The 27284-nt window shown below is 41.1% G+C and overlaps 1 protein-coding gene across 1 annotated transcript; it reads left to right on the forward strand.

Moving 5' to 3' along the window:
* On the forward strand, positions 1–26519 carry LOC115025063 (uncharacterized). The gene is made up of 7 exons (XM_029457102.1): positions 1–71; positions 5834–5860; positions 9710–9812; positions 11941–12067; positions 17164–17267; positions 21677–21859; positions 25289–26519. The coding sequence occupies exons 2-7, from the start codon at positions 5857–5859 to the stop codon at positions 26040–26042; spliced, it is 1275 nt and encodes a 424-aa protein (XP_029312962.1). The 5' UTR covers positions 1–71; positions 5834–5856; the 3' UTR covers positions 26043–26519.
* Positions 26520–27284: the final 765 nt, after the last annotated feature.

Consider the following 27284-nt stretch of genomic DNA (forward strand, 5'->3'; position numbering starts at 1 on the left):
TAAGGAGGGCTACCATGGACTACGCTGTGACCAGTTTGTACCCAAGACAGATGCTATCTTGTCAGACCCAAGTACGCTCTCCTTTCTATTTCCTTATCCAACAGTATCGGCGTATTGATCTGTGACATGAGAACAGATTCATAACAAGAACATGTTACATGTCCGTGAGCGAATGTCTAACTGCACTGTATCAGTCAACAAGATGAATTTCAATCAAGTGTACAACACTGTATAAAAAACTGCTGCACCCTGGGGGGGGGGGGGGACTAGGGGTTAAAGCACCAACCATAAACACAAAATACCCTTGTTATAATCCTATAATCCTATAATACTAGGGACCTTTGTTGCATGTCGCTCATCTCTGTCCTCCTTGTTTCCTCTCAGGTCTCTACTGTCATCTCATTAATGACGGCATAAAACACAAAGAATACCAAAAACATTATTAGTAAAGAGAAACTTTTCATTTGCTGATATTTTTATAATCCAAAATGTTATTAAAATGATAGAACTTCTCATTATTAGTGCAGAATATACAGTAATTTGCCTTAAATTTAATTGATTTAATCTCACTTTCTTTTGTTTTTATTTCTCTAACAAAAATTAGATAACAAACAACGTAGCTCGAGTATGAAGTCTAGGAGTTAAGGTTGCATGTTTTACTGTTTTGAATTCATAAAAACAGATGTTTTATATTTAATATTTCCATTTTGCGTCCAATGCGTGGGGATACATGGATTAATAGGGTCATAATTATTAGAATATTTATTGGAGCAATAAAAACCATTATTTAGTGACTAGTAGACAGTCATTATGTGTATCACAAAACTGCATTTCTGTATTGGCCTACATAGGTACAGTGCTACTATGCAGATATTAGAATTAAACCCTGTGCATAAAACATGCATCATTTATTGCCGTCTTTAATCTCGCTTTAGTCTCGCTAAAAGGAAGGAAAGGCTTCAGTTTCCTATTGCTCATAACAAAAACATTTCCCCTGCAGTCTTTCTATTCCCATGACAGCTGTGTAGTGTCGTTAAAAAATAAAGCAAAAGTCAGAGGTACAAGGAAGAGAAATTAGAGGCCCAAAGCCATTCCCATGAGACTGTGGCTTTACAAATTCACAATGTTTTATGGAGTGACTTGACTCCTCTGCACCAGGAGTCAGAGAGAAAACTTAACTCTTATATCCTTCTGTGTGATGCCACCAGGCACGCTGAGAGTCCATGAATGGGGTCACAAAGCCACAGTCACAAAGCATGTATCTTCCTTCCCTCATGTCAGCCAGTTTTCTGGATTTATTGTATCTTCTATAGGCAGACATCAATTTTAGTTTTTGCTGCCTTTTGAGATAAGCTGAAATATGTTGTGTTGTGAAACAAATACAAAAGATTACAACACATTTATATTTAAAAATGATAAAAGAGGGTTTGTTTGATAAAAATATCCCTATTTCAAAATCCAGGATTGATGCAGAGCAGTGGATGGATTTTGTCAGTGGATTAAACGTACAATAGACCTTTCAGATGACAAAAAAACTGTAAGTCAGGGACGTCTATAAAACAGTTTGATCAGCGTGTGGGGAAACACAATAAGAGTAGGAATCTACCAGACTACAGCATTACCTCCTAAGCTGCAAAGCTACATTTGCCCTGTTGCTGCTCTTGCTGCTGCTCATGTGTTGTATCCAGAGGAGTTTAAAGCAATGATTCCCAAGCTTTTCATCTCATGACCCCCTGAAACAAAGCTAAATCTATGAGCGGCCCCCAGTCACGGGTTGCTTATGTCTACGAGGTGTAAACAACCAGCCAAAAGATTAATTTTTCATTCGCAGATGTATTTATTTGAATAATTTCTAGAGGCCTGTTGGGGTGAAATTATTCAGTAACCTGCACACACAAAAAATAAATATAAATGTGTGTTAATATATTATATATTCTATTATAATATGAGAAAGTTAAAAAAAAAAATTTATGTCTCTGGCTAAAACAAAACAACACATTTATTTAGAGTTCAAAATAGTTTTGGGGGATAATGGAAATGTTTTTAAATAAATATATGGAATAACATTTGCACATGTCACAGTTATTACTGAATGTACAGAATATTCCAGCACTATTTTGAGAGGGAAACATGCTGCAACCTTGATTGGGTGCTTGATAAGACACCTCCCTTCACAGGTGTTCCAGTAGCCCAGAATCCTCCCCATCCTTCCGCTACCTTGTTTTCACAGCACATCTATATATAAACATTATGATATGACCTAAAGTACAGCCTCGCTAAACATTTCATGAATATAAAAACCCCATGGAACGCGAAGATAGACCTTCCAATATATTTTATTATGGATATTAGCTTTTGTTTTTATCTGACTGAAGGACTTGGGAGCTTGGAGGCCAAACACCAATCCTGTGCACTATGTTTGCTTTTTATTTATATTTGTTTTGTTCTTTTTGTTCTCATGTTTTCTTCATTCAGTTCTGATGTATACTTTTCTTGTTTGTAACACTGTGTCCTGTATTTTTGCTCAGGGGACCGCCTTGAAAGCTGAGTGCTCTTCTTCTGTTAGTTCAAAGTCATTTATAAGAATAAATTGGTACTTAAGATAAGTGGATGGATAAGTAAACGGCATATAAATATAAAAATGTCATCAAATATCTATAAAAAAAAAGACTTTTTATGTAAATCTTCAGTAGCAATTGTGCCATGAACTCATCCTCAACATCTTTTATCAGGAGAAAAGAATAATAGTAATACAAATCGTCTTGTTCCGGCACTGCACACACGCTACCTGTTCGCCACAGAGAGCTGTGCTTTCGCCACAATCGTTCAACCACCAACTTGGATGACTGTACCCTGGAAGATTTGAGAGAGGAATGAAGCCTATTTTGATCTCTGTTGATACAGAGTAATCTAAAATTTACCCAGATTACCAAGGGTTTTGAGGATTATCCTGCTTCCAAAAACCAAATCATATAATAACATACACAGATACATGCACACACAAGTGGGACGAGCTCCAGTGAAATTCAATTCATCGCAAGCATGTGCGCCAGTGTGTCTATGAACAATCTCTTTACATGCAGCGTTTGGCTGCAGAGTTTAATTCTAGATTTTCAGCTTTAGACACGAATCACACACTTTGAGAAAATGGAGAATGGTTTTATCCGCCACGCACACTTTTCTCTTTTTTTAACCTTTTATTCTCCAAAATCATTCTGTGTGTCCTTCGCCTCTCATCCTTTTCCTCGGTATTGACTGCCCTCAAAGCAGCCACTCGAAAGAGCAGTCCACACAGTGCCACTCCGTCATACGCACATCCTTACAGAGGTAGAAAGAGAAGTGGAGACTGTCGTGCACGTCTCAAAAAAGCCTGCGGACAAAAGGACAAAGAGGCTCCCTGTCAGGTTCTCCAGCTACACTGCTGTGAACTCGGAAATGAGGTGGGTGGGGGGGGGGGGGGAAGGTGCTGGGGTCTTACTGGTGCACAGTGGGGAAGTGGCAAGGTATTTTATTGGAAACATGGGAGTGTAAGAAAGGCTGCATTATAGTCTCTATCTGGTTTAAAAAATGGAATGAGTTCCTCTCTAAACTTCGAGAGAGTTTGGGTTATGCCACTAATGGTGTTCAGTTTGACTAGTTGCACATTTGAGACTGCAGAGGTGATGTTTGGTGGAAGATTAACGAGGGGAGGGAGGGAGGGAGGGAGGGAGGGAGGTGAGCCGGCTTTTGGTTTTACCCGGCTGACTTACACAGAGGAAGAAGACAAGCCTCTAATTTGAACTATTTATCTCCAGTTGATATTAGGTCTGGAGTAAGTAGCTACACAGGATATTGAGTTCAATAACACACAGACACACACACACACACACACACAGACACATTGGCTACCCAGTTCCCTGCTCATCCAAATGAAGGAGGGGATTAAAGATTTGATTCACTGCCACCATTGTCTCTCCCACCCGCCAGATTTCTGCCTCTTAAACGGCCCAAGAGCCTCTGACATGATGCACAGGTATTCTCCGAGCTTTCTCAAGGCTCCCACAAGAGCGTAAGTGATTCTCTGGGGTGCTTTGAGTTGCCAGTGCGACGGATTGGGAGCCTGCACGTATTATGATTGGTGAATGTCTCCAGACAAGGCAATGCCAGAGCGAGGGATGTGTATCAGTGTTGTAATGACATCATCTGCACAGGCTGTGACAGTCAGGGCGATTTAGAGTGGGAAAGTGTTGGCTGTTGCCATGGGCAATCACAGAGAAAGGATTGAATGGATAATACAGATCAGGCAACATCAATGAGATGCTGCATTCACTTCTTTGGCCTTGCCAAGTGTGTGTTCCACAGTGACAGTAAGCGCCTTGTGTGGACCATATCTTAATCATGCAGTTATATCTCAAGATTCCTCATGGCAAAAGGCATAATGTCCACCGGCCAGAGTCGAATGTCTCCAACTGTTTGAATCAGTTGGTTTTTAGACCGACTATATTTCAGTAGGAGTAAATATTAAATGCTGACATTTGTTAAATAAACCTTGAGGCTGCAGGGGATAAATCTGTAGATGATAAACTTACATTGTGTTCAGTTAAAAACATGATGACACCTATTACCTATTAAAATACAAACATAAATTAAATAGTTAATTGATTGCTTTTCATGTTTCTTTCTCTGGAATCATGAAACTCCCCTCGTCAGGCAGCCATGGAGTAAATACAATATTTACTGAGACTTTAGTGTCATAAGTTTGCTAACTTTATAATGTGATCATTTACATTAAAAAGCCTCTAATCACACCTAAAAGAGCGCTATACCTTTTTGCAATTATATTCCATTCATACAATGGTTCTTTGTCTTTCTTTTATCTGAATCCGCCGCAGACCTGACAGATTGTCCCATTGTATAATTAAAATGCATCCGAAAACAGATGTTATTTTTTATTTTTTCTGTTAGCCCTTTTATTTAGTATTTTTTTTTGGAGTGTGCCCACTACATAATCTGTCAGGAGCTTGGCAAGCCACATTCTATTTAAAACTCCGACCACCTCTGTCAGAAAAGCAATTACTAGTGAGGGTTTCATTTTAATTTAAATGAGATTACATTACAGTGACATGAAAAAGGAGCACTGTCAGGATGGAAAGAACACGAGTGCTCCTTTTTATCTGTTTCCCCAGCACTGGGATTGGGGGGGGGGAGACTTAACAGCATGAAGAAAGCCTCTGTGTGTGTGAGCGAGAGGGTGAATGTGAGAGACAAAGACATACAGACAAGAGTGTAATGTACTGTATGCCTATGGGTGTGCACGCATGTGAACGTGTGTGCTACTGTGGCGCATCTTAAAGCGAGCAGCTTGTGAATATTGAAAAGCTATGCTTGGAGACAGAGAGAGAACAATTACTGCAATGCCTCAAACTCAAATCAATACAAACACCCTGTGCAACGTAACATCGGCGACATAAAGCTATATGATATGTCATTTTTAAAATGTTACTTTCATGATCCTTCCTCTAATCCTCTCAGCCCTGTTATCTTTGTTGTTTTCTTTCTTTATTCAAAGCCACTGTAGGCTGTGTGAGTGCATCACGGAGAAGCGTAGCAAGCATCTGGGGCTGTCTGCCTCATTACCTAGTGCACAAGGGAGTGCCATGTCAGAGAAAGCCGTCAAACCAACTTTATGGTCTAGTTGCAGCATGTGTCTCTCCCTAAGGTGAATTCTGAGCAAGAAAGAAGCACACCGTGTTGTAACTGTTGTATTCTCCTCTCTCTCTCTCTCTCCCTCTCTCTGCCTCTGTTTACCCGTTCCCTCCCTTTTTCTCATGCTACCCGGCTTTGAATGGAGCAGCGGATGAACTTGGGATTGAGTTCATGGGTAAGACAACTTTTCATTGACTGTGTGGAGTGTGCAATCTGTCCTGTGCCTTTTTTTTTTTACTTCTGTGAAACACCACGTACAAAACACACAATCCAGCACAACAAGGCCAGACACCTTGGGAAATTAATGCGGGCCCGTCGTCATGGAAACACCGTGGCAGTGAATTAGGTGTATTCCGTCTGAATGAAGAGCAGCGCTGTTAGAGACGAGTGATGTAATGAGGAGGAGAGCAATGAAGACACACCGTGTCAGTTCATGTTCAAATGTGCGTGTGCACTTGCCACATGTGTGTTTATGGTCCGTTAAGCAGCAACTTCTGAATCTGGTTGAGAAAAAATATTTGTTTTGAGTTATAAAAGCCTTCACAAATACTAGGTATGTGTCTAAATCTAATAAGAGGCAATGGAAATACAACTTGAATCCTTTTGGAATCCAATGTGTATCACTTTAGGGGGTTAACACACCTTTAATAACTAACTTGTCTTTCCCTCTTTGGTTAATAATGACACTCTGTTCTTTGTCCAGAGGGAATATACAATCCTATCCCCCGCACACAGCCTGTATCACACTCTAACCGTTTTCCAATTTGTCTTTGCCGACTTTTCCTCGCACTCTGGCTCCCTTTTGTGTGTACATGAAAACCAACATTTGCATGCTGTGAAGTTTTCCATTAACGCGGCTTCATACAATGCCGTCACGTCACACGCTTTGCTCCGGGAAATAGAAGGCGCTCTGAAAGCAGAAGCCCTGTGCGCAACATTCCTCACTTCAGTGATTTTAATCTGGGGACTAAATTAGTTGTGAATTATACTGCAGGTGGGCGGATGCATTAGAGAAAATGAGAACAGGATTGATCGATTGATAGCTGGATGGATGACAGACAGAAGCGCGGGTCGTTTCTTGGCTCTGAGAAGCTCTGTGCTAGCTCACTTGCTTATTCATTGTGTTGCATTATGACTTCCTCTTCTGCTTTAGCAATGCAACTCTCGATAGTGATCATGTGACTGTCCGAGCAAAGCCTTGTTTGAGGTGGGATTGAGCGCTCTAAATATGATCTTGTCATTTCTCACATTAGTTTTTAGCCCTTAGTATCTACTGTTGTTTACTCCAATGTATTTCAGGCCAAATACCCTCTTTTGTCATGGACACTTTAGCATGCTCTTCATTATCTCATTTCTTTCTGGTTATGTGTCGAGTGGTTGCTATTGCATAGCTGGCCATATGGGATTGTGTTGTCCTCGTGTCAATATGACGTGGCTTAGCCAATATAGCTGAGGCTGTTCAGTTTGTTTCCGTCTCCCAACACGCTCTTGCATCTAATTTCAAGAATGCCTTGTAGGCATCAGGCATGAAAGGCCTATAATGGTTTTATGTACAGACTGCATGTTGGTTTTTCCTCGCAGCCATTCAGCACAGCTTTGTAGACGGCTGTTTTTATGTTCAGATTTCAAAAAGGCCTATTTCATCTATCCAAAGAAAAGGCACAGGCTCGTCTCAGGTGGTGGCCCACATGAGCACTGATGATGCTGCAGCAAGAAAAGATATTTCCCATATATGTCAAAGATGAAGCCGTTGAGCTGTCATTTTACTGATGGTTAAAGGCTGGAGGGGCACGGATATACAAGTGACACATTACTTATGAACAAAGAACAGAGGCAACTTCAGTCGTTCATTTATAAAGTGCAGCTTGAAGACGTTCACTGATGTCCCTGAAAAATGACGAGGTGGATCAAGAATCTGCAAGTCAAGAACTTGTTGACAGCTCAACTACTGAGAAGTATTACAATATAAGTGTCAAATATATGATCTGACACAAGTATTGTGTTCTGTTGTGTACATCAGAGCCTGGCGGACATATCCCATTATCCAATCATCCAACAAAAACAACTCAACTTTAAAACTTTGCCAAAGTAGTGCAGCCAAAATATCACCAATATTATCCACATGGCAGTTTGTCAGTTGTCCAGTGTTGAATAAGTAATAGTGTGTCACAGCTGGCCACCCCTGCAGCATTTCTTTAGACTGACTATTTTGATTCCAACCAATCCTGCCTCTTTTTCACAGGAGCTGAGTGGGCAGTTTGGACATCTGATTCATATATATATATATATATATATTCCTCCATATATTGTAACTCCAGGATGTGTTCAAATGTTATCTTGCCCAAAGCACTCTAATATTAAAAAGGTTTCCCTCCAGTTTGAACTCAGTTACACCATACTACCCCTATAAATGTGTTGGTGCAGCACTGATGTAATGCAGAGGAAGAAAAAAGAAAAGGAATGGTCAAACAGACTGCTTGGTTGCATTCCAGTGTACGCTTTGAACACAGGACGCTCTGCAAATGTGCCCTGAAAACAAGAGTTTGAGGAAGTTGATAAACTAGGGTAGACAAGCATGGATGAAGAAGACCTCCCAGGACAGTTGTCTGTTGACCGCATCAAAAGCCCAGACAAGCCCTTAAAAGGTCATGAACAGGTTGTGGTGATGTTTTCTGCACTTCCCCCTGCAGTTGTCAAAGTGTAGAGCTCAGACACAGGGGGGGTTTATTGTTTTTGAAAGAGTAATGTCACAGGAAGTTATGTTCAAGGTCATGAACAATCTCGGAACCCATTGGCTATTGTTCTGATGACGGCATCGGCCGTGTCTAGATGGGAAGTCTAGATTTGTTAAACTCTCGCTGATGGTTATGGTTAGGACAGGTCGTTGGGCAGCAAATCACGCGGGAGTTTCTGCAAAGTTTCGCTAATTAAATGTTAGCATATAGGCACGACGGGGGAAACAAGTTCCAGTGTAGCCCGAGCTCAACCAAGACTTGTCATTGTTTACAGTCCAATTAGCAACTAGAGATGACGTCTACGACAAGAATCCAATTTACACTCAGTTTATTCTTTAGCTAAACCTCTAAATCTTCATCAGACTTTAGCCGATGGGTTCTAAGATTGCATTTCCGGACAGTGTTAACCTGCAATAAACCAGAGTGTGCTCGATTGTCATTGGTCGGTACTACTCGGACTACAAACGGAAACCAGTCCAGAACGCTTCGATACCAAAATCTTGTCCCGTTGCCTTCAGGTTCTGCATTAATATGTAGGTTTCTGTTCATAACTATAAGATCATGAATGACAATGGGAAAGTCTATCCAACTCTCCACAGTGGATTAGTCACATATTGTAGGTTCGATTGTGCTCATTTTAACCACTTGTTGTTATTTTTGATAAGCCAGTGCATGCACCGCCTCCAACCTCTGCCCTGTGAACTATAGTAAGTGGTGCAGTTCCACAATCTAGCTGCTCAGTCAGACAGATATCAGCTGGGATCAACTGCTACTTGTCCTAGCTGCTTGTGACCTTAAGCCTCAGTTGCTGATGTACAGGGGTCTGACAAGAAGCTCCGGGAGCATTCATTTGCTGCTAATTCCTTGTCGCCATCGGTTTCCGAATGCTGACACACATATACAGTACACGCACGTGAGAATGCACGGGAGGGGGTGGCCCCTGCTGTGCAGACGGTCCATAGGGGTTGCCTGCTGGGTTTCCTCTGAATAAAATGATTATCACACTTCAGTTAGCACATGTCACTGAGCCCTGCCTGTGTCTGCCATGTCCCTATCCCATGCTCAAACACTGACATTTACTGACAGCAGCATTGGTCGCTTTATGCTAATGCAGATTGTGGGTGGAAGTGTTTGTGTGGCGCTGTGTGTACGTCCGTCCGTCCGCCGTTTGTGTGAACTCGGCATGTTAATTATTGATCTGTTTCTTCCTCCCTGCTCAATCACAGCCCATATTCTTTTTGTGTCACAGAAGAAATTCAATGGCCTGAACTGTATTTTCTCCTCCGCAGAGAGTGGTGACACTTACCAGAGGCAGGTGCTGTCCATCTTCAGCATTGCCTCAGGGATCTGTCTTCTTGGAGTGGCATGTATGGCTCTTTACCGCCGCAACAAGTGAGTGATGCCAGCCAGCACCACATTAGTAGAGTATGCCCCCGGCTGTGCAGAAAGAACACTTTACTATCATGGCATGGAGCCCAATGAAATTCTAAGTGTGAGTCAGCTAGAGGATGTTTTAGCAGGGCATCAAATCCAAATTGTGTAGGATGCATTTGGGACAGATACTCATGTAAGATTTATTTGTAAAGTGGTTTTAGCAAGCAGGTGTCACAAAATGCACAAAATACACAGATAGAGCAAGAGCTAGAGCAAGTTCAAATGAACATTAGACTTTAAGCGTGCGTGCATGTGCCCGACTGGATAAGAGGGCTACCAGGCAGCAGGAAAGCAGCCTGCCAAAGTCAATTACTCACTGTAGGGAAGACAAGAGAAAAGGAATGTAGACAAAGTAAAAATAATGGCAGTGTAAAGAGGGAGTTAATGTAGTGTTGATTGAATTGGTCTTGATATACCAAAATGGGTTTTAGTTTCAGTACTGTAGTGCTCTAAGAAGTGCAGCGTCTAACGGTCGGCGTGACCAGAGAGTCCTGGCTCAGCGGGAGAATAAATGTACCGGAAATTATCCAAACCCAGAGTCCTTTTCAAATGGAATCTCTTTCCCCAAATGTTGTTTGACACTGTTTCTTCTCCTGCATTAAACTTAAGTGTATTCTACTCCTCAGAAAAGATGTAATTTGTATTAGTACTTCACAGAGAAGATTAACCAGTAGTGCATTCCTGATAGTGTTTGAAGACTACACAGGAGGAGTTAGAGATAATAGAGTCACTTATACATTTTTAAAGACCAAAAGAAATGAAAATCAAAGCCTAGTTAATTATGTGGTTATAAAATGTAGTAATTATGCAGGATGCAGAAGGGAAGCTACATATCACTGTAGCGCTGGTGCTTGCCAAATATCCACCATCAGTCACAGATTATCATGGATTGGACTATGAAATGAACTTTATAAAGTAATAAGTATCATATTGTACAGCATGGTGTATTAAACATTTAATCATTGATGACACCTGAATTAAAAGAGGCAGTAAACATTAAGTAGTTACTAACAGTCACAGTTTAGTTTGTTCTCATTTGCTTATTTGCCAGGTTATTTACTTTAGGAAACATTAAGCCTCAGATGCAGAGAGAGTATAGCAACCTAGTATATAGGGATGAACATTTAATGGCAAATTAACAATTAATCCAAAAATGTTAAGCATCAATTAACTTTTAATCAAATCAAGATTTAATCCAAAAAATGAAGGAACACTCGCATATTTTACATTTAGCATAGCGAAGAGATGCCATTTTACTTTTCTGTCTCACATTTTTGTTTGTTCATAAGAGCTTTTTTTATGATTAATATTGGATAGATGGGAAGCAATTATCTTGTTCAGGTGACACATTTTTTAAAATTATTTAAGTTAAATGAACACGACGCACCATCTATGTGTCACTTCACAGTTTTTGGATTAAACATGCATGCACATTATCCATTAAAATATCCACTCTGTAAAGTAAGGTTCAAAACGCTGGTGTCTCTGGAGGAGGTACTTCTGGAAAAGCTCTGCTTTCGTCCTTTCCTCAGAATATTATCACAAAGGCAATGTAATGGACGATTCACGGTACATTGTCTTAATTAAATTTTCACTTGTGCAAGACATCTTCTCTCCTAATGCTATTTTTGTAACCACTGAGTGCTTTTCACCGCCATCAAACCTGTGCCATTACAGCTCTGGGAGGAAAAAAATGTGAGTTGCAAGTTAAATTGCGCTCAAGTCTATTTAACCTTTCAAGGCGCTCGTACATTAACAACGCTTGACAGATGTTGTTAGATCTCTGTAGTTTCGCTTCAGGACGTGTGTTTGTGTTCGTGTGTGTGTGTGTGTGTGTGTGTGAAGTATGTGGCTGTCAATAAAAATCTTAACTCTCTTGTTGTTACATATGTGTATAGAGCTGGCCAAGTGTGTCATAGAAATCAATAACTGAACGTAAAACTGTTATCAGAGTGTGTTATCTTTAGTGGGAAGGCAGGAAATACCCTGACCTCAGCGAATAGCGGTTATTTTAATTGTAGCCTAGTCTGTATTGTTTTAATATTGCAGTCTCTCTCTTTCTCCCTGCACTTGTTTTCCTCCACAGAAGACACAGAGAAAAACTCCAGGCTCATTTCTCCGATAGCCGCAGCCTGAGGGACTGCAGCGTCAACGCCTCTGGCCTCATGTCCAAATCTACTCCCAGGCTCCAATACAGCCTTCAACTCCAGAAGGTAATTCTTTACCTAGCATTGATTTATTTCCACTCATATCTTTATCATCATTATAATCATTTTCATTTAAATATGTGTAGAAAAACAGTTTAGCGCGCTTGACAGGTTGATGTACGATGTGTGTCTCTTAATAATGGCTCCACTGGCTGAAGCCTTTTTGTTCACACTTATATCTAACGGGATAAGAGACAGTGGCGAATAACAGGTTAAAAAAAATGAATTCATCATGTGTTATGTACAGGAAAGATCTGCTTGTCATGTTCACAATGACAGATTCCTGTGACAAACTGCAGATTGGAAATGATTATGTGTGGGGAGTCACGGTTCCTGAATTGACCATGCATGCACTGCAAAAACACTGTACGGCAGACAAATGATCTTAAAAAGACACTTTACTCGTGGTGTTTTACTCCCGACGATGCCATAACTGTATTGTTGGTGCATTCAATTGCTGTATTGATAATTTAGATTTTTACAAATGGGACTTTTTTTGTAGTAACTGGTAAAGAAGAGATAAAGATTTTGGCTCCTGGATGGAGAAATGTGTGCAACAGGTTACCATCAGAATATGAAATAAAACACAAAATGATTGACACAACACTGAGACATTTTGGAGGGAAACCGTACGAGCCAAAGTACAAATAATTAAATTTGGACAGCTATTTCTCGCGATGAAAAGCCACAAAGAAATCGCAGGTTCTAGACATGAAAGAAAAGGTATTTAGAAATTAATTAAAAGCCACCACTGCAGGAGAGAGAACTGACCCAGACATTCATAGCAGAGCAGGTGGAGGATGTTGATGGCATTGGTAATGCTGTCTCTACAGAATCCCAAGGTAATTGCAGCCTAATGCACACTTATAAAGATCTCATCAAAAGAGTACAATCGCCATAACACATTAGCCCTTTCCTGAATGCACCCTCTTTTGGTTGGTGTTAGGAAACGGTTACATATTGTGTTCACGTTTACTCAATTTGTATTGTTTTTTTGCTGTGTGCAGCTTTGTCTCGTCGTTTGATTAAGTTATACGCATCACTGCTGTGCCATCATGTGCGTGTTTTCTATATAGATGTGGAAATCTCCAGGTGTCGGTGACCCTCACAAATTGCAAGAACATAAATAAATACTTCACATCTTCTGCAATTTGCATGACTCTTACTTAAATATGTATGTGCGTAGGCAGGGAATAGGAATACTGGATACAAAGCTTTGTTTGATAACCATCATGTTTGTCTTAGACACGGTTGCATTTGTTGTTTCCTGAAATTCCTCATTCAGGTTCAGCCTTGTTCTGTCATTTCTGGGTTGCCAAATGTAACCCTACTGAAGCTCTTTAATAATGCAACAGTGTCTATTGTTACCATTTGGAAGAGAAAAAAAACACCCCTGAAGCCAGACACACCCAGCATTTTGAGGCGGTCATGGACAATGATGTTGACAGCTAAGAAGTCACGCAACATTTGATGTTAAATTTGAAAGTGTGAGGTAGCCGTGTTCAAGTCACTTAATGAGTTTGAACTTATGAAGAACACAGCACTTGCTTTCACTACCGCAACGAACGAACGAAAACCTTCCACTGACACCAAACCAGTCTCACCGCATCGGAGCCAAGTGTAATGTATTTCAGTCAAATGCGGGTCTGTTGTCCCGTAGCACGAGAGCGCAGGATATTATATTAACACCATGGCTATGAGAATGTGGTGACAGGAATGTATGATGGCTCAGCATGTAGTGAAAGCGTATATACAGCCACAAAATGCTTTCAGAGCTGGACACAAGGAGGAAGCCATGAGGGAGGCAAAACTAAAAGACAGTAATAACACCACAACACAGAAAACACAAGCTATAATAGAACAGTGTGGAGGAAGCTTAAGGTGGGACGTGAAAGATCACCGGCTATAACCACCCAGGAGGAGGCCCGAGCTGAACAGACCAAGGAAAGATTAACAAGTGAAATCCATTTTTCCACAGATTTGACACAGCGACCCCAGACCACTGCTTCTCTCCACCTACTCCCAACCATTTATGGAAACCATTTGTGGGTGGTGCAGTCCTACAAGTTCTCTGGGTTTTTCTTCAAAGGATAAGAGTTAGACTGACAAAATGGAAGAACGGAGCAGAGTGTTCTTAAAGGAGGCTCAAAACATTTGCTGCATAACTAGCCAGCCTAAGAGCACAATGGTTTTATTTTGAGGCAGTAAGGAGGACGATGAGCAGTGAGCTGTGAACAAAAGTCGTGGCAGGTGCAGAGGGGAGGATGAAACTGTAGTCAATTTGAATGTCTTCCATGCCCCTCTATGATAAACTGATGCACCACTCGAGTATCTTTAACCTCCCCAAAATATATGTGAACTCCCTGAACTCATTATAGAGCAAGACCTTTTCCCTTTAGGTGTGCTGAGAAGCAATGCAAAGACTTATATGCTGACATCATTGTTACACGATGCTTTCTGCAGCAATGCTCCAAGTCAACTCAGGTTACTACACCTATGGCACCTTCTTAAAATAGACACCTGGGCACCTGCACTGCCTCTATATTATGTTTACTTTACAACCGTGAACTATAAAGCCTGACTTCTCTGCGCACCTGCCCCTGTCTCATGCAGCTTTTTGTTTTTTTTCCAACATTATTATGCGAGGCTGTTCCATCTGCCATCGCAAATATCTACACATATTTGCACATCTGGGCACATTCCCGTGCAACATATGTTCCCTCCGTCTGTAATTCTGAATTTGAATGGCCACGTTAATTTTACTCCACTGTAAATATGCAGACTATGTATATGAGTCACATAGGTTATTATAACTCGTTTCAAGGCACTTTTAAAGGGAAAGGAGAGGAATACATTTACGCTTAACTCCTGTGAGAGTTCAATCAACATCTCTGGGGCGATGAGATTGTGTCTCAAATGAAAAGAGATAGGGGATGCACCCATGGGACACACTGCACCGAAACAGACATGCACTGACATGAAGGAATAGGGGCACACAGGCTGCGAAGACAAGACTAGAAAAACTAAATTCCCTTCAGCCGGAAGCTGGAAGTAACTAACTAGCCTTACTATAAGAAGAGACGGAGTCACCCTCAGGAATGATGTGAGGCTCTATGAATACTTCATGGGCGTAGAGAATGGTAAGGGCCAAAGAACAGCGCCTTGTGTACCAAAGTCCACAGAAATAGGACTTCAGAATATTTTAATCAAAGCTGTTGTGCCACAAGACTGTTCTGTCAAAGGTTTTCTTTCGACAAGACAAGACTTATACCAAGAAAGGACCAATTCTTAGAAACCAAAGGCTTTTTAAAGATGATTTCTGATTATGTTATCACATGTGGACAAAGTACTAGCAGAAGTAGCTAAGCAAAGGAACATTATGCATCAATTGTTTTGTATTTAAATATCTGAGCTGTTTAAATAAACACGCATTGAACAGGTGCAGGCTTCCTGCTCTCCTGAACCAGCTGAAGTTCATGTGCATGAAACTATGTCTTTTGAAGTAGGTTGGTTTAAAAAAAAAAAAAAAAACAGAAGGCACAGTGCCATCAGAGAATTACCCAGGGTGTCGGTATGAACAGAATATGGTGGATGGATATTAGCCAGTTGTTAAGCACGTGTCGTGACAGCAGTGGGGATGATATGAAAGCTTCTGTAGGTAGCTCCATTAATTAAATGACAGGCCAGTGCAGCTTGAAAATTAATAATGCTGTCAACAAACACAATGCTAATATGCATAATTCTAAAACAGCTGATTAAGATTTCGCTCGGGTACCTGTACAGCCATAATTGTTTTTGCTATCGGTGGTAGTCCCATTGACACATTGCTCAGTTCAAGCACTAAACTACATCTGCTGGTGGTTTGTGCTGCTGCTGGCCCAAGGAGTGTCCTTCATGAAGAATGGTCAAATATCCCATTATGCAAAGTTCAAGACCTGTGATTTAATGCTGCTCTGAATGCATTGGTTTGCCTTTCGCCTTATGTAGTTGATAGTCAACATATTGATAGATTTTTCCAAGGTTCTGTCAGGCTCGTGTATTTTTCCTTGGTCTCCCCTTGAAGTAAATCCCCGTTGCGTCGTGTTTATCCAAGGCTTTCACAGTGGCATAAAACAAGGCAAACGTGAGATAGGAGGGAACAAGTGAAATGGGTTATGCCACACAGGTCTGCCATTGTCTGCCACAAGCTATTTATTTTATCCCCGGACCTAGATATCATCCTCTGGGAAAGTTTACCACGGTAATTGTTCCAGAAAGTGAGGCATTCTCCACCTGCAGGGTATATGAGAGGGTGGCCAAAAATGATCCTATTTTCTTGCACAACTTGTGAACAGCAGTAACAGCTCCCTCTGGGAGTCAGGGGTATAAGGGAGAAAAAGAGGCTTATCAGGCATGAGAACCCTGAACTGGCTCTTAGCCACATGCAGTTGCTTTAATGATGTGAAATCAGACAGAGAGAAAGGGCAGCACAGGAAGTACTGTAACTGGAATAACAGAATTATCTCGTGTCTCACAGGGGGGTTCTCGGGGCATTCATGGTCGCTGTGCCGGAGCTCTGTCTGGGGCCTGTTGTAAGATAAAGGTGTTCATTTTGATAATAATAAAGGGAAAGAATTGAGGGGGGGAATTCTTTAGGAAACCATTAATGTAATCTTGTGTGGGATTAATTATTTAGTGTGGCGGGAGTGCCATGAGGGCCAAGGTGGAGTTTATTCACAACGCGTCCCCTCATAATCTGCAGTTTAAAATGTAAAGTGTAATTAAAGACACTCTGCCTCACTAAGGGGGAGAACATCCCCAACCTGACTGGGGACTTAAACCTGAGTGGGGACTTATTGCTAAGCCACATACAGTATCCCCTGCATTATGTATTATACCCGGAATTTAGTCCCTGTGTTGACTTCCATAATCGCTGACACCGGACCATCTTGTTGTGGATGTTGATCTTCATAACAAATGAATCCAAGCTAAACTATAATAAAGAAACATTTCTGTGTCTTTCCCTTTAGCATGAGGATAATTATGAAGATACATCCTGAAGCCACAATTACCATGTTTTGCCGCTTACTGTATGTACTTTTCTTCCTCGCTTTTTTTTGCAGAGCTGCAGTTCTCACGGATCGTCTGTTAAAGGCAGCAGCGTGGCACCAGGCACAGTAGCCCCTCCTATTCTCAGCAGAGCGCTGTCTAAAGGGAAACGCTTCAGGTGACAATGTGACATCCTCTTATTTCCTGTTTCATATCTCTCACTATATCCAGAAACGAGAGGCAGCCGAGTGAGAAATGTAATCATCCTGCATTGTGGTAGAAAAATACAGACCATCAAATAATAATAATAATAATAATAATAATAATAATAATAATAATAATAAACAGATTGTAAAATGATTTGAAAGATTTACGGTGATTATAATTGGGAAGCCACTATCTTGGATAAATTGCTAACTTTGCTTGTGTGCATATCTGACATTTTATAGTTGGTTTTGTTAGTTTAATTAAATAAAAATTAGAGTCTTTCAAAATAGTTTGCAAAGAAGATGTCTTCAATGACATGGCGTGTCCAGTAAATAGTGTAAAGTGATTAAATGAGTGCTTCCTGATAGGGAAGGGGAAACATCCTCTGAGGAGAATCGGATTTTAATGTGCAGAGTTACACATTAATTCAACCAAATTCCTTTCATGCCATCCTTCAAATGACAGCAAGAGTCAACTAAATAAACAATATTTTGCTACGAGGGATCTCGGAAGCGGTTATGCTTTGTGATCACAGCAGTCAGAATCAAATGCTGCCATTTTAAATCCTCAGAAGAAGAACACACGGATGTGTAGAGCGTGCTACAATGGCCCTACATATATCTGGGATGTTTAGAGAAAAGATTAATTTGCTTTGATAATGTGGGTACAGGGACAATTTGACAGTTAATGACATTCAGACACAAAACGTGCAAGTTTCCCTTACCACCAATTACACTCACTGTTGCCAAATGATTAATTGATTGCTGGTAAATGTCGACCTTGCGCTTGATCCGATGGTGTTGAGGAGTACTGGAAGCGACTCTGGATTAGAGCTGTAACTTTTCTGAGAACAAGCTGTGCATAAGGTTCAACACGTTCATTTAAAGTCTCAGTACATCGCAGTGTGCATTAGCAACCTTCAGCGTTCGGTAGTGAGAACACACACAGTTCAGGATGTACATGTAATTAGAGGCAGCTATGTTTGCAGACATAATGGAGAACTCAGAGGTTGTACTTATATGTGCAGGCAAAGAGATATTTTAGATGTCTGGTTGACTATGATGACAGCTTTAGTGGAACCTCCACTGAGGCGGCAGTTGTTCTGTTTTAATGGGCTGCTGCTGTGTCCAAAAGGTTGTCATGTGTGGCTGCAGGGACGGTGCCAACTCTTCCTGGCTTTTTAATCTTCACAGTGTCATGCAGGTGCTTCACGGAGCAACAGTCAATCATCTGTTCGGCTTGTTCTCGGAGTAGCACGAGGCAGGGGAGAACTGGACTGTGATGGATGATGTTGAGATGCTTTCAGCTATTGACCTGCGGAAAGTGGACCACATTTTGAGCTATCAGGAGAAATGCTCCATAAAAGCATGTCGATATGGCCCATCAATATTGCTGCGAAAGGTTACCTGTGTATTACAGGCTGGGTATGAGCATGTGCAGATTGATTCACATGCTTGAATGCACAGTATATCTATTGAACTGGTATTTTTGCTAAACCAATTGAAAATATAGACATAAGATAGATATTTTTAAAAACATACAGCCTGATCATAAACCAAAACAAAGTTTTTCTATTAGGCTGTACTTTATTAGACCTAGTGATGTTTTGAGATCAATGCTAACTTTAGCGTGCTAACTCAGTAACAATGACGATGCTAACTCGCTGATGTTTTACAGATATGTTTACCATGCTCAGCATCTTGGTTTAGATTGTTTGCATGCTAATTAGCACTAAACACAAAGTATAGCCAAGACTGATGGGAAAAATGTTTTTCAGTTACTTGATCAGAAACGTACCTCTAACGTAGTCACGTAGGTATTCACGTACGTATTCCGTATTCACGTATGTGTAACGTAACGTCTTCATATCTTATGAAGCACACGTCGGGTACGTCAGGTAATTTTGAACATGCTCAAAACATCAGCGTAACGGATACGTGTGACGGGGCCTTGAACAATCAATCGTTTCCAATTTTGATAAGTTCGGAATAAACTGACCGGCACAGCGCACTCTGTTCTGCCACTTCTCGAGCATATTGTCGAGTTGCTTTGCCTGCAAAATCTGATGGAAATAACATCGTCAATGTATAATCACCACACTGCCAGTAGTCAATCATTGTTGTCATTTGTGCTATTGTTGAATTTGATTAATAACCAAGATTCCATTGTCTTGATTGGATTATGAGGAAATTGCAGGCTAATCAATATGCTCAAATCGAGTCAGTGAGCATGGATTTTTGACATGCATACATTAGAAGTGCTGTGTCGTGGGTATCCTGCTGGTTCTTTGGTTTTTACTCTTGTCACATGACCTCCTCCTCTGTCTCCCAGTCTTTTCTGACTCTCTTTAGCGTTTCCAAAAAGGCCCAAACAGAGAAGAACTTATTAAAATATGTGCTGGATTACTCTCACAGCCAGACTAACCCATTTAACATCTGTACATGTCTTTGGTGAATAGAGATAAGCAGCTGCCTTTCAGACCTTTAACATTTTAACAACACAAAAATATATTTGAGTTTTTTCTAGCTTTCAGTTAATCCTAATTAAAAAGAAATCTGCATGCTAATAGCTAATAAAACTGACATAATTCAGCTTTATTCATATCAACTTTTTACCACATCAGTCGACGCAAAAGCTAATGCTGGCGAACTCTAGATCCAACATTAGCCATGCTTATTGTTCCACAGCCACGGACATTTGGAAATGATTATAGCTGAATATTTGTGGAACAGTGTTCCAGTAAGCTTTTAATTGATAACAAGTCGTCTACTGGACTATGTGGTTTACTGCTTGAATTAATAAGAAAGCGGCAGTTCAGTTAAAGGACAAGCCAGAAAATCCTTGGACATCTTGATTAACATTTAAACAAAGTCCAACACTTCATACATAGACTCTTTTTGTGTAATGTGTGGCTGCCGCAATGCAAAATGATACAAGAGCCAAAAATCAAGCTGGAAGAATGTTTATCTCCGATGTGTGTTTAGTTTTTCAATACAGTTGTTTTTGTGGTTGAGTTTAACCGACACAATCAACTGACCTATTGCTCTCAAAGGAAACGGCAGCAGGTGATGAACAAGGCAGCTGCACTGCTGAAATGCATTCAAATAAACTGAAAATGACGGAGATCTGTATTTCATAGCACCACACATGCTGTGGGGGTTGTTTGTTCTTGCATGATATACTTACCCATGAGATTGCTATATAGTGCAGTATAACTTTGATTCACATTTGATGTCATGGCTTTATTGCTGCAGAAGTGCAGGGATGTGCTTTGAAGTCGACCACCTGCTGCCCAAAGAACAATTTAAAAACAGTGTGCCTAGGCAGGAAGCACCGGTTTTAAAGACTGCCACTTGGATCCTTGACTGCAGCAGGATGTATATTTATTCTTGTGGTTTTCATGTGGGGTAGAATAAGAATAAATATGCCCTTGTGTATATATACCAGCAGCTTTGTCTTCAGCAAACAGGTGTGTCACAAAAATATAACATTCAAGCATTTTTTGTCCTAGAAGTACCTGCATTTTTAGCCATTCAAGCTTCCCTGCTCTATGGATCGTTCAAGGTCATTCATGGTCCCTAGAGGATGAATCCTACTGATTTACGTGATTCTTTTACTTTTCCTCTAGAGCCACCATGAGGTTCACATTTGTGGTTCAGAGTAAAGTTTTGTATGGATTGTTGCAAACGATATTCAAGATCCATAGAGGATCATTTGTAAAGACTTTGGTGATCCTCTGACTTTTTATCTAGCGCCATCATCAGGTCAAAATGTCCCCAATACTTTGGTTGATGACCAAATGAGCCTTAGGTGTGCTTTATGTTGATTACTCTAATGAACAAATGTAGCATGCTCACAGGCTAAACTAGTGAACCTAGTAAAAACAACCTAATCATTAGCATGTTAGCATTGTCAATGTGAGCATCCTACTGTCACATGCTGATGTTAGCATTTATGTTAGATTGCTCCAATACAGCTTCGCAGAGCTGCCAGCATGACTGTAGACCATTGAGTCTTGTTCTACCACAAATCCTTAAATCTCTTCGGTTTGACTGACCCGTGACAGATTGTTTAATGTCTATGTAATTTGCATTGCTTACTGGTAAATTACCTTTCTTTTCACAACCCTATTATGATGCTTAGACTTCAATAATAAGGTCAATTAAGTGTAGAACATGTTGCTTTTTTTCCCCACTCAACATCAAACAGAAACATCCATCCAGTCCAGTCAATTATACATCAATGAACACAGTAGATGAGATACATTTGATATGCTAAATGAATTAGTGAGTGCTGTTTGACTTTATGCAACTTTTGTAAAGTAGTGTGGTAAATCTGTGATATTCACCCCCTTCTCCTTACTGCTTTCCCTGCTTACAGGAGTAGTTCCCTTTCACTTAGTCCTGCACGACAGCGGAGGGAGACTAACTACTTCAGGACCCCACCCATTTCCAGAGGGAAACACAAAATATCGACAAATCTCATTGATGGATCCAGAGTGGCTGGCCACGTCTACAAACACTTGCAGGAGGATGAGTCAACAGACATGGAGTTCATAAGAAGGTGAAACTTCTTTTTTGTTACTGTGTTTGTTTGATCCTCACAGAGGAAATTCTCTTTGCCCCCTTTCTAAGCTGATGTCAAATATCCAGTTCAGTGATACTGACCCCCCCCCCCCCTCCCGGACTAACTGGGGTTAGTTTGGAGTGACAGAAAGATCATTTTTAGGAGAAATTAGTTTATGACTGTAATTCTCACAGTTCAAATCTGAGAACTAGCTTATGCAATCTTATCCAGGGAAATAAGTGAGATTTTCTCTGCCCTCCTTCAACTGGGACTGTCACAATTAATTTGGAGAACACACTTGATCCAGACCGCTCAACAGTATCATGGAGCTGGGGAAGTCCAAGAAATGAGTCTGTGTGTAATCCTCCCTACACTTGCCATTGCTGTGAATGAAAATGTGTTTTATCTGCGGGGTTTTGTTCACGGTTAAAAATACAACAACGGCGCCAAAGCTAATTACCAGATGATGCACGGGTTTGCAAGATGTCCAGAAGTGGTTGATTTTGGATAATGCTCGAGCATTGTGTGGAAGATTCGTGGGTCACATATCAAATAAATAATTACATTTCCTGTCATTTACAAGCTAAATATGGAGACATATTGGGTGACTGCAGCCTTCTAGAACAAGACTGCAAATTGAAAAAGATTAATTTCAGGCTCTGAGACATCTTGAGTTCTCCTCATGCTCATCCTGATGTTGAGCGAGGACTGCGAGTTGCCCTATTTTCATGGCTACCACAAGTGAAGCACAGCTACTGGCGCTGTTTCAGGAAGCATTAAAAGCAGGGAGGACTGTTGGCAGAGCCACCTCTCCCACAGTTGGCTAACTGGGGGTTTAAAATAACTAAAACATTTTAAAAGTACAGTCTGATGATCCTCGCTGGCACGGGTTAAAAAAAAAAACAGCGTGATGTGAACTCACACGTTTGTGATCAAAGAGGCATGTTGACCCCGTGTCCTCATGAAGGGAGGTGAAACAAAGCATTTCACGTTCAGTTCAAACTTTTCTTTCTGACTTCAGATTATGAATAAGATTGATTTGTTAAGGAACATGTACCACAGCTGGAAAACATCATTGAAATGCTTGTTTTCCAAAGTAGAAGAATGCATAATGTCAATCAGTTCCGCTCTCAAACAAGTAACACTACAAACATTGGATTATTTTAGTTGTATTTACAGATGCAGAAGAGAGCATCTTTAAGCCTGAGTAAAGCTGTCCTATTTAGCATATGACTCAGGAACAGCCTAATTTGCTGTCAGTGTGAGCAAATGAGTGATGGCACTTTTATCAGGAACGTCTGTTGTTAAAGCAGTAGTGTCCCTCGTGCATTCAACACACTTAAAAGTGCCTAGCAATGTTTATATTAGCATGCCAGCCTGATTGAGCGCTACACTGGCTTGTAAGATACACTGCAAGCTGCCAAACTCTTTATGTGACCTATTTCCATAATTTCCAATTTTTAAACAAAGCTCCATGGAGCTCAGCAGTTCTTTCAAATGGTTGTGCCGGGGAGATCCTGCAGGAGCATGACACGCACACGCACACGCACACACTCATGTGCACACACAGAATAACTAATAAACAAACTACTACCGAAACTAATGAGAATTGTTTTATTTTTAAATCACAAAATCTGTAAGCTATAGGCAATTTAAAGTAACACAGTGTTTTCAAGTGTTTAAGAGAAGAGCTGAAATAAGAAAGCTTCTCATCTTCTAGGGGATAAGATTGCGTTTGCACAGTTAAACAATTTAGATCTCATTAGCCCTGGATAACTCCCTCGCAGATCCTTCAGTCGAGTGTATTTTGATGGTCTTCAGGAGGTTGAAATGGCGTATTTCTGGACTTACCAGCCGTCCAACAAGCTACCAAGCTTACAGCCCTCCTCCTCCTCCTCCTCCAGCCCCCTCCTCTCCCCTGTTGCCATGGATACACCCTCTCATCTCTGAAAATGAGAAATGGGAGGTGGAAAGGAGAGTGAGAGAATGAGAGAGGGGAAAGTGAGGAAAGAAGGAAGATTGTGCAGAGATGATGAGAGTGCAGCGAAGGAAAGATGGAGGCGCAGAGTGCGGGTGAAAAGTGTTTTTAAAAAAGACGCGAGAACACGGCAAACAAACACGAGAACATGTTTTCCATTTTGTGACAACACATCCCCGCAGAGTATTGTCAGTTTCATTATCCAGTGTCAAAACATATATTTACCCATCGCAGATAAGGACAGAATTGAAGGCAAATTTGCTATGGGAGTTATTTTTAGATGTGTTTTTGATCCGCCGGATTTACCTCCAGCTTGCGTTCACCCTTCTAATACCGAGGGAGGAGAGGGAAAGTAATTCAATTATTTAAACTTGGTTATGCTACAAACAGTCTCTGAAGGCTGACAATAACACTTTCTGTCTCCCAAGGCTTTGCTGGGGTGATTCTAAATGTGTGTCAGTAACAATATTAACTCTTGTGCACATTCGACTCGTATATAAACTTACCAACTTGACTCTGGATAAGTTTCCCTGCTCTGCTGTATTATTTTCATACTGAACATGATGCCTGTCAAGCTTGTGTTTTGTAATACTTCACTCATACTTGACATCAGGTTGCATCATCATGATGCATGCTGAGACTCTCACACCCACAGAATAGAGCCCCTTTCCCACTGGACAAAAAACCCATAACACTCACTGACTTTGGGCTTTTGTGGGAGAGGGTACAATCAGCAATCATTCCCGGGACAAATGACTCTGCACTAGTCACAGGTATTTATTGGCTCCAGCTCCGATTGTCAGCGATGGAAACAATTTTAAATACATGCATATACATACATATGTGCCACCAGACTCCAGTCAGTCAAGTGATTTTACCTCGCTGATCATCAACACACTTCATTCAAACTCGACTACTAAATAAAACTCATCGTCTTTCTACTGTTTCAATAATCCCAGACTCAGGATAAGTAATAGAAAGAAGTCTATCGCCTATTCTAGCAGATTTGTTAATGTTTTAAACAACTTTAACAATCATTTTGGGTGAAAAAAGGGTAAAATGTGCTCACACATGTTCAAGGAGACACATTGTTCCAGGCCGGGGTCAAGAATCCAGCAGCTGTGTTGTTAAAGCCTTAAATCTCCGATAAGGCAGTCAAGAGAGAGGGGATTTTTTAGTTAAACATTCATGCGAGGACAATGCACACTGCTCATGCCGAGGATTATAAATAATTACACAAGATTATAAAACAACAATACGTAAATAATTTTATGGAGAATGAAATGGTAAAAGGCACAGAAGGGCAGCTTCATCCCCATATTTTATATTACTCACTCACTTCTATTACGCTTGGGAAAATGAGTGTCTCGGCCTCGAAAAGGTCACAATATGAATGACTTGGTCTCTCTTTCTAACCCTTCCATTTCTTTTCATTCCTCTACCTAAAGGTGTGATTCTGCGAGTGGAAAGATCGGCCCCCTCCTCAGCAGGACTCCGCTCTCTCACTTCGCAGCCAGAAAAGGATGGACCGAATTCCCATGCACCCGTCTGGATAAGGGTACCACCTACCCTCCACCTTCCCTGCGCACCCGTTCTGTGCCCATCATCCCCTCGCTCCAAGCATGTGACCTCGAGGCGGCGAATGTGGACGTGAGTGGGCGGAACCAAGCGGGGATGCTCAAGTGGCGCCCCGCACTGTCTGGAAAGACCATGCCCAAGATCAATTCTCCCGCTCCGCCCTGTGAGACTTGTGCTGCTGTGCTGGCTCCCGGTGTTAGCCCCAGCAGTGTGAGCCCTCCTGCCACCATCGGCGTCACACTGGGGACGGAGAAGAATGTCAACTCCGCACACACACCTTGCTCCGTTGAAATAACACTGGAACTCGCGCAGGACTTAAAACTCAAAAGCCTTTCCGGCCCCATGAAAATGTCCGGGTCTCGCGAGATCCCCCGCAGCGGCACAAACACTCTCGATGCTGGGGTTGTGCAGGAGTCAGAAGGGAAAAGTGTCCAATATTCAGCCAGAGTTCTGTACACAGGCGGTGGGACCAGAGGTTTGAAGGCAGCAGGCCAAAGAGAATCCCAGGGATGGTGCCAAGGTCAGACGTCCCTCGTGTACGGAGGCGCAAACTACTACTTGGCCACCAAAGGACCCAGCTGCAGAGGAACTGGAGATGCTTATGCCAAGCCCTCTGAAAGCTGATTGGATTAACTCTGTAAAGCTTCAAACACACTGTTTTCAATAACTGTATACCTTTGCTGGTGGCACAGGATGGTTAGCAGGTGGGAGCATCTGTGTGGCCAAACGGACCAAAAGCAGATGGCCGTCGGTTTTGAAGGAACACGAACAGATTGAACTGCAGACGGAAAAAATATTGACACAACAAAAGACATGAAATTATAAAGAAACAAAGACAAACAAACACACATTGTGAATAAATGTGACTCAATAAGGAAAACAAGACGTTACTTGAGTGGGAGCTTGAATTAAACAGTGTATTGAAAAAAATGCCACTATTTAAAAGGAGCTTCTACTTAGAAACCAAAATAGTGTGTCATCTCTATGTTGTTTCTCTATTGTAAAGAAATGAAATTATATATGTCATATAATATATGTCATATAGACGTATATATATTTGACATACAATTGTGACAAAATAAAGACTAAGATAACAGTGTTAATTCAGGGATTTGTTCATCTCAATCTATTTTCATTACATGTGAAGAATGTCTCCGCTGGTGTTTGTAAATTGCTGTCGGAAATACATTGAATAATCAATATAAATACCAAAGAGGTGCAAATTACATCCAACATAAGTGTACCGAGGTTAGGCCACGTTTAATCTCAGATTTCCCTTTATCTCCATGGCAACAGGCATCGTGTGTGTGTGTGTGTGTGTGTGTGTGTGTGTGTGTGTGTGTGTGTGTGTGTGTGTGTGTGTGTGTGTGTGTGTGTGTGTGTGTGTGTGTGTGACGATGCTAATGGAAGTAGAAAGTACTCCCCTGAAATAATTTTCTCTCTTTTATTCTCAAGTTTTGAAAGAGAACCAATGAAGGTACCAACTGAGTGGAGGATAACAGTTAAAGGTTTGGTGATGGAGCACTTACACTGTGTATGTGAAGAAAAGGGTTTTTCACTCTATACTACTTATTTCCCATGATGCACTTTATACTGTATCCATAGGCTATAAACACAAAAGAAGATCAACTTCACTGTTCTGATTTATAACAATGGCCATGAGGTTTGTGGATGGAAATGAAGCAAGCCGAGTATAATTCTTTATTTATGCGTCATTTAACGTCTAATTCAGTATATCTGAGATTCCTCCCTTTCCAGGTTTGCAATGACTGCTGGCGAGGTAAGTTATACACGACTTACAAATGGGTATTATTGAGACTTCTTCATCACTACTCTCCAGAATAAACCCATCTTGAGTCTATAAGA

The sequence above is a fragment of the Cottoperca gobio genome, chromosome 19, assembly GCF_900634415.1.
Source record: "Cottoperca gobio chromosome 19, fCotGob3.1, whole genome shotgun sequence".
NCBI classification, from domain to species: domain Eukaryota; kingdom Metazoa; phylum Chordata; class Actinopteri; order Perciformes; family Bovichtidae; genus Cottoperca; species Cottoperca gobio.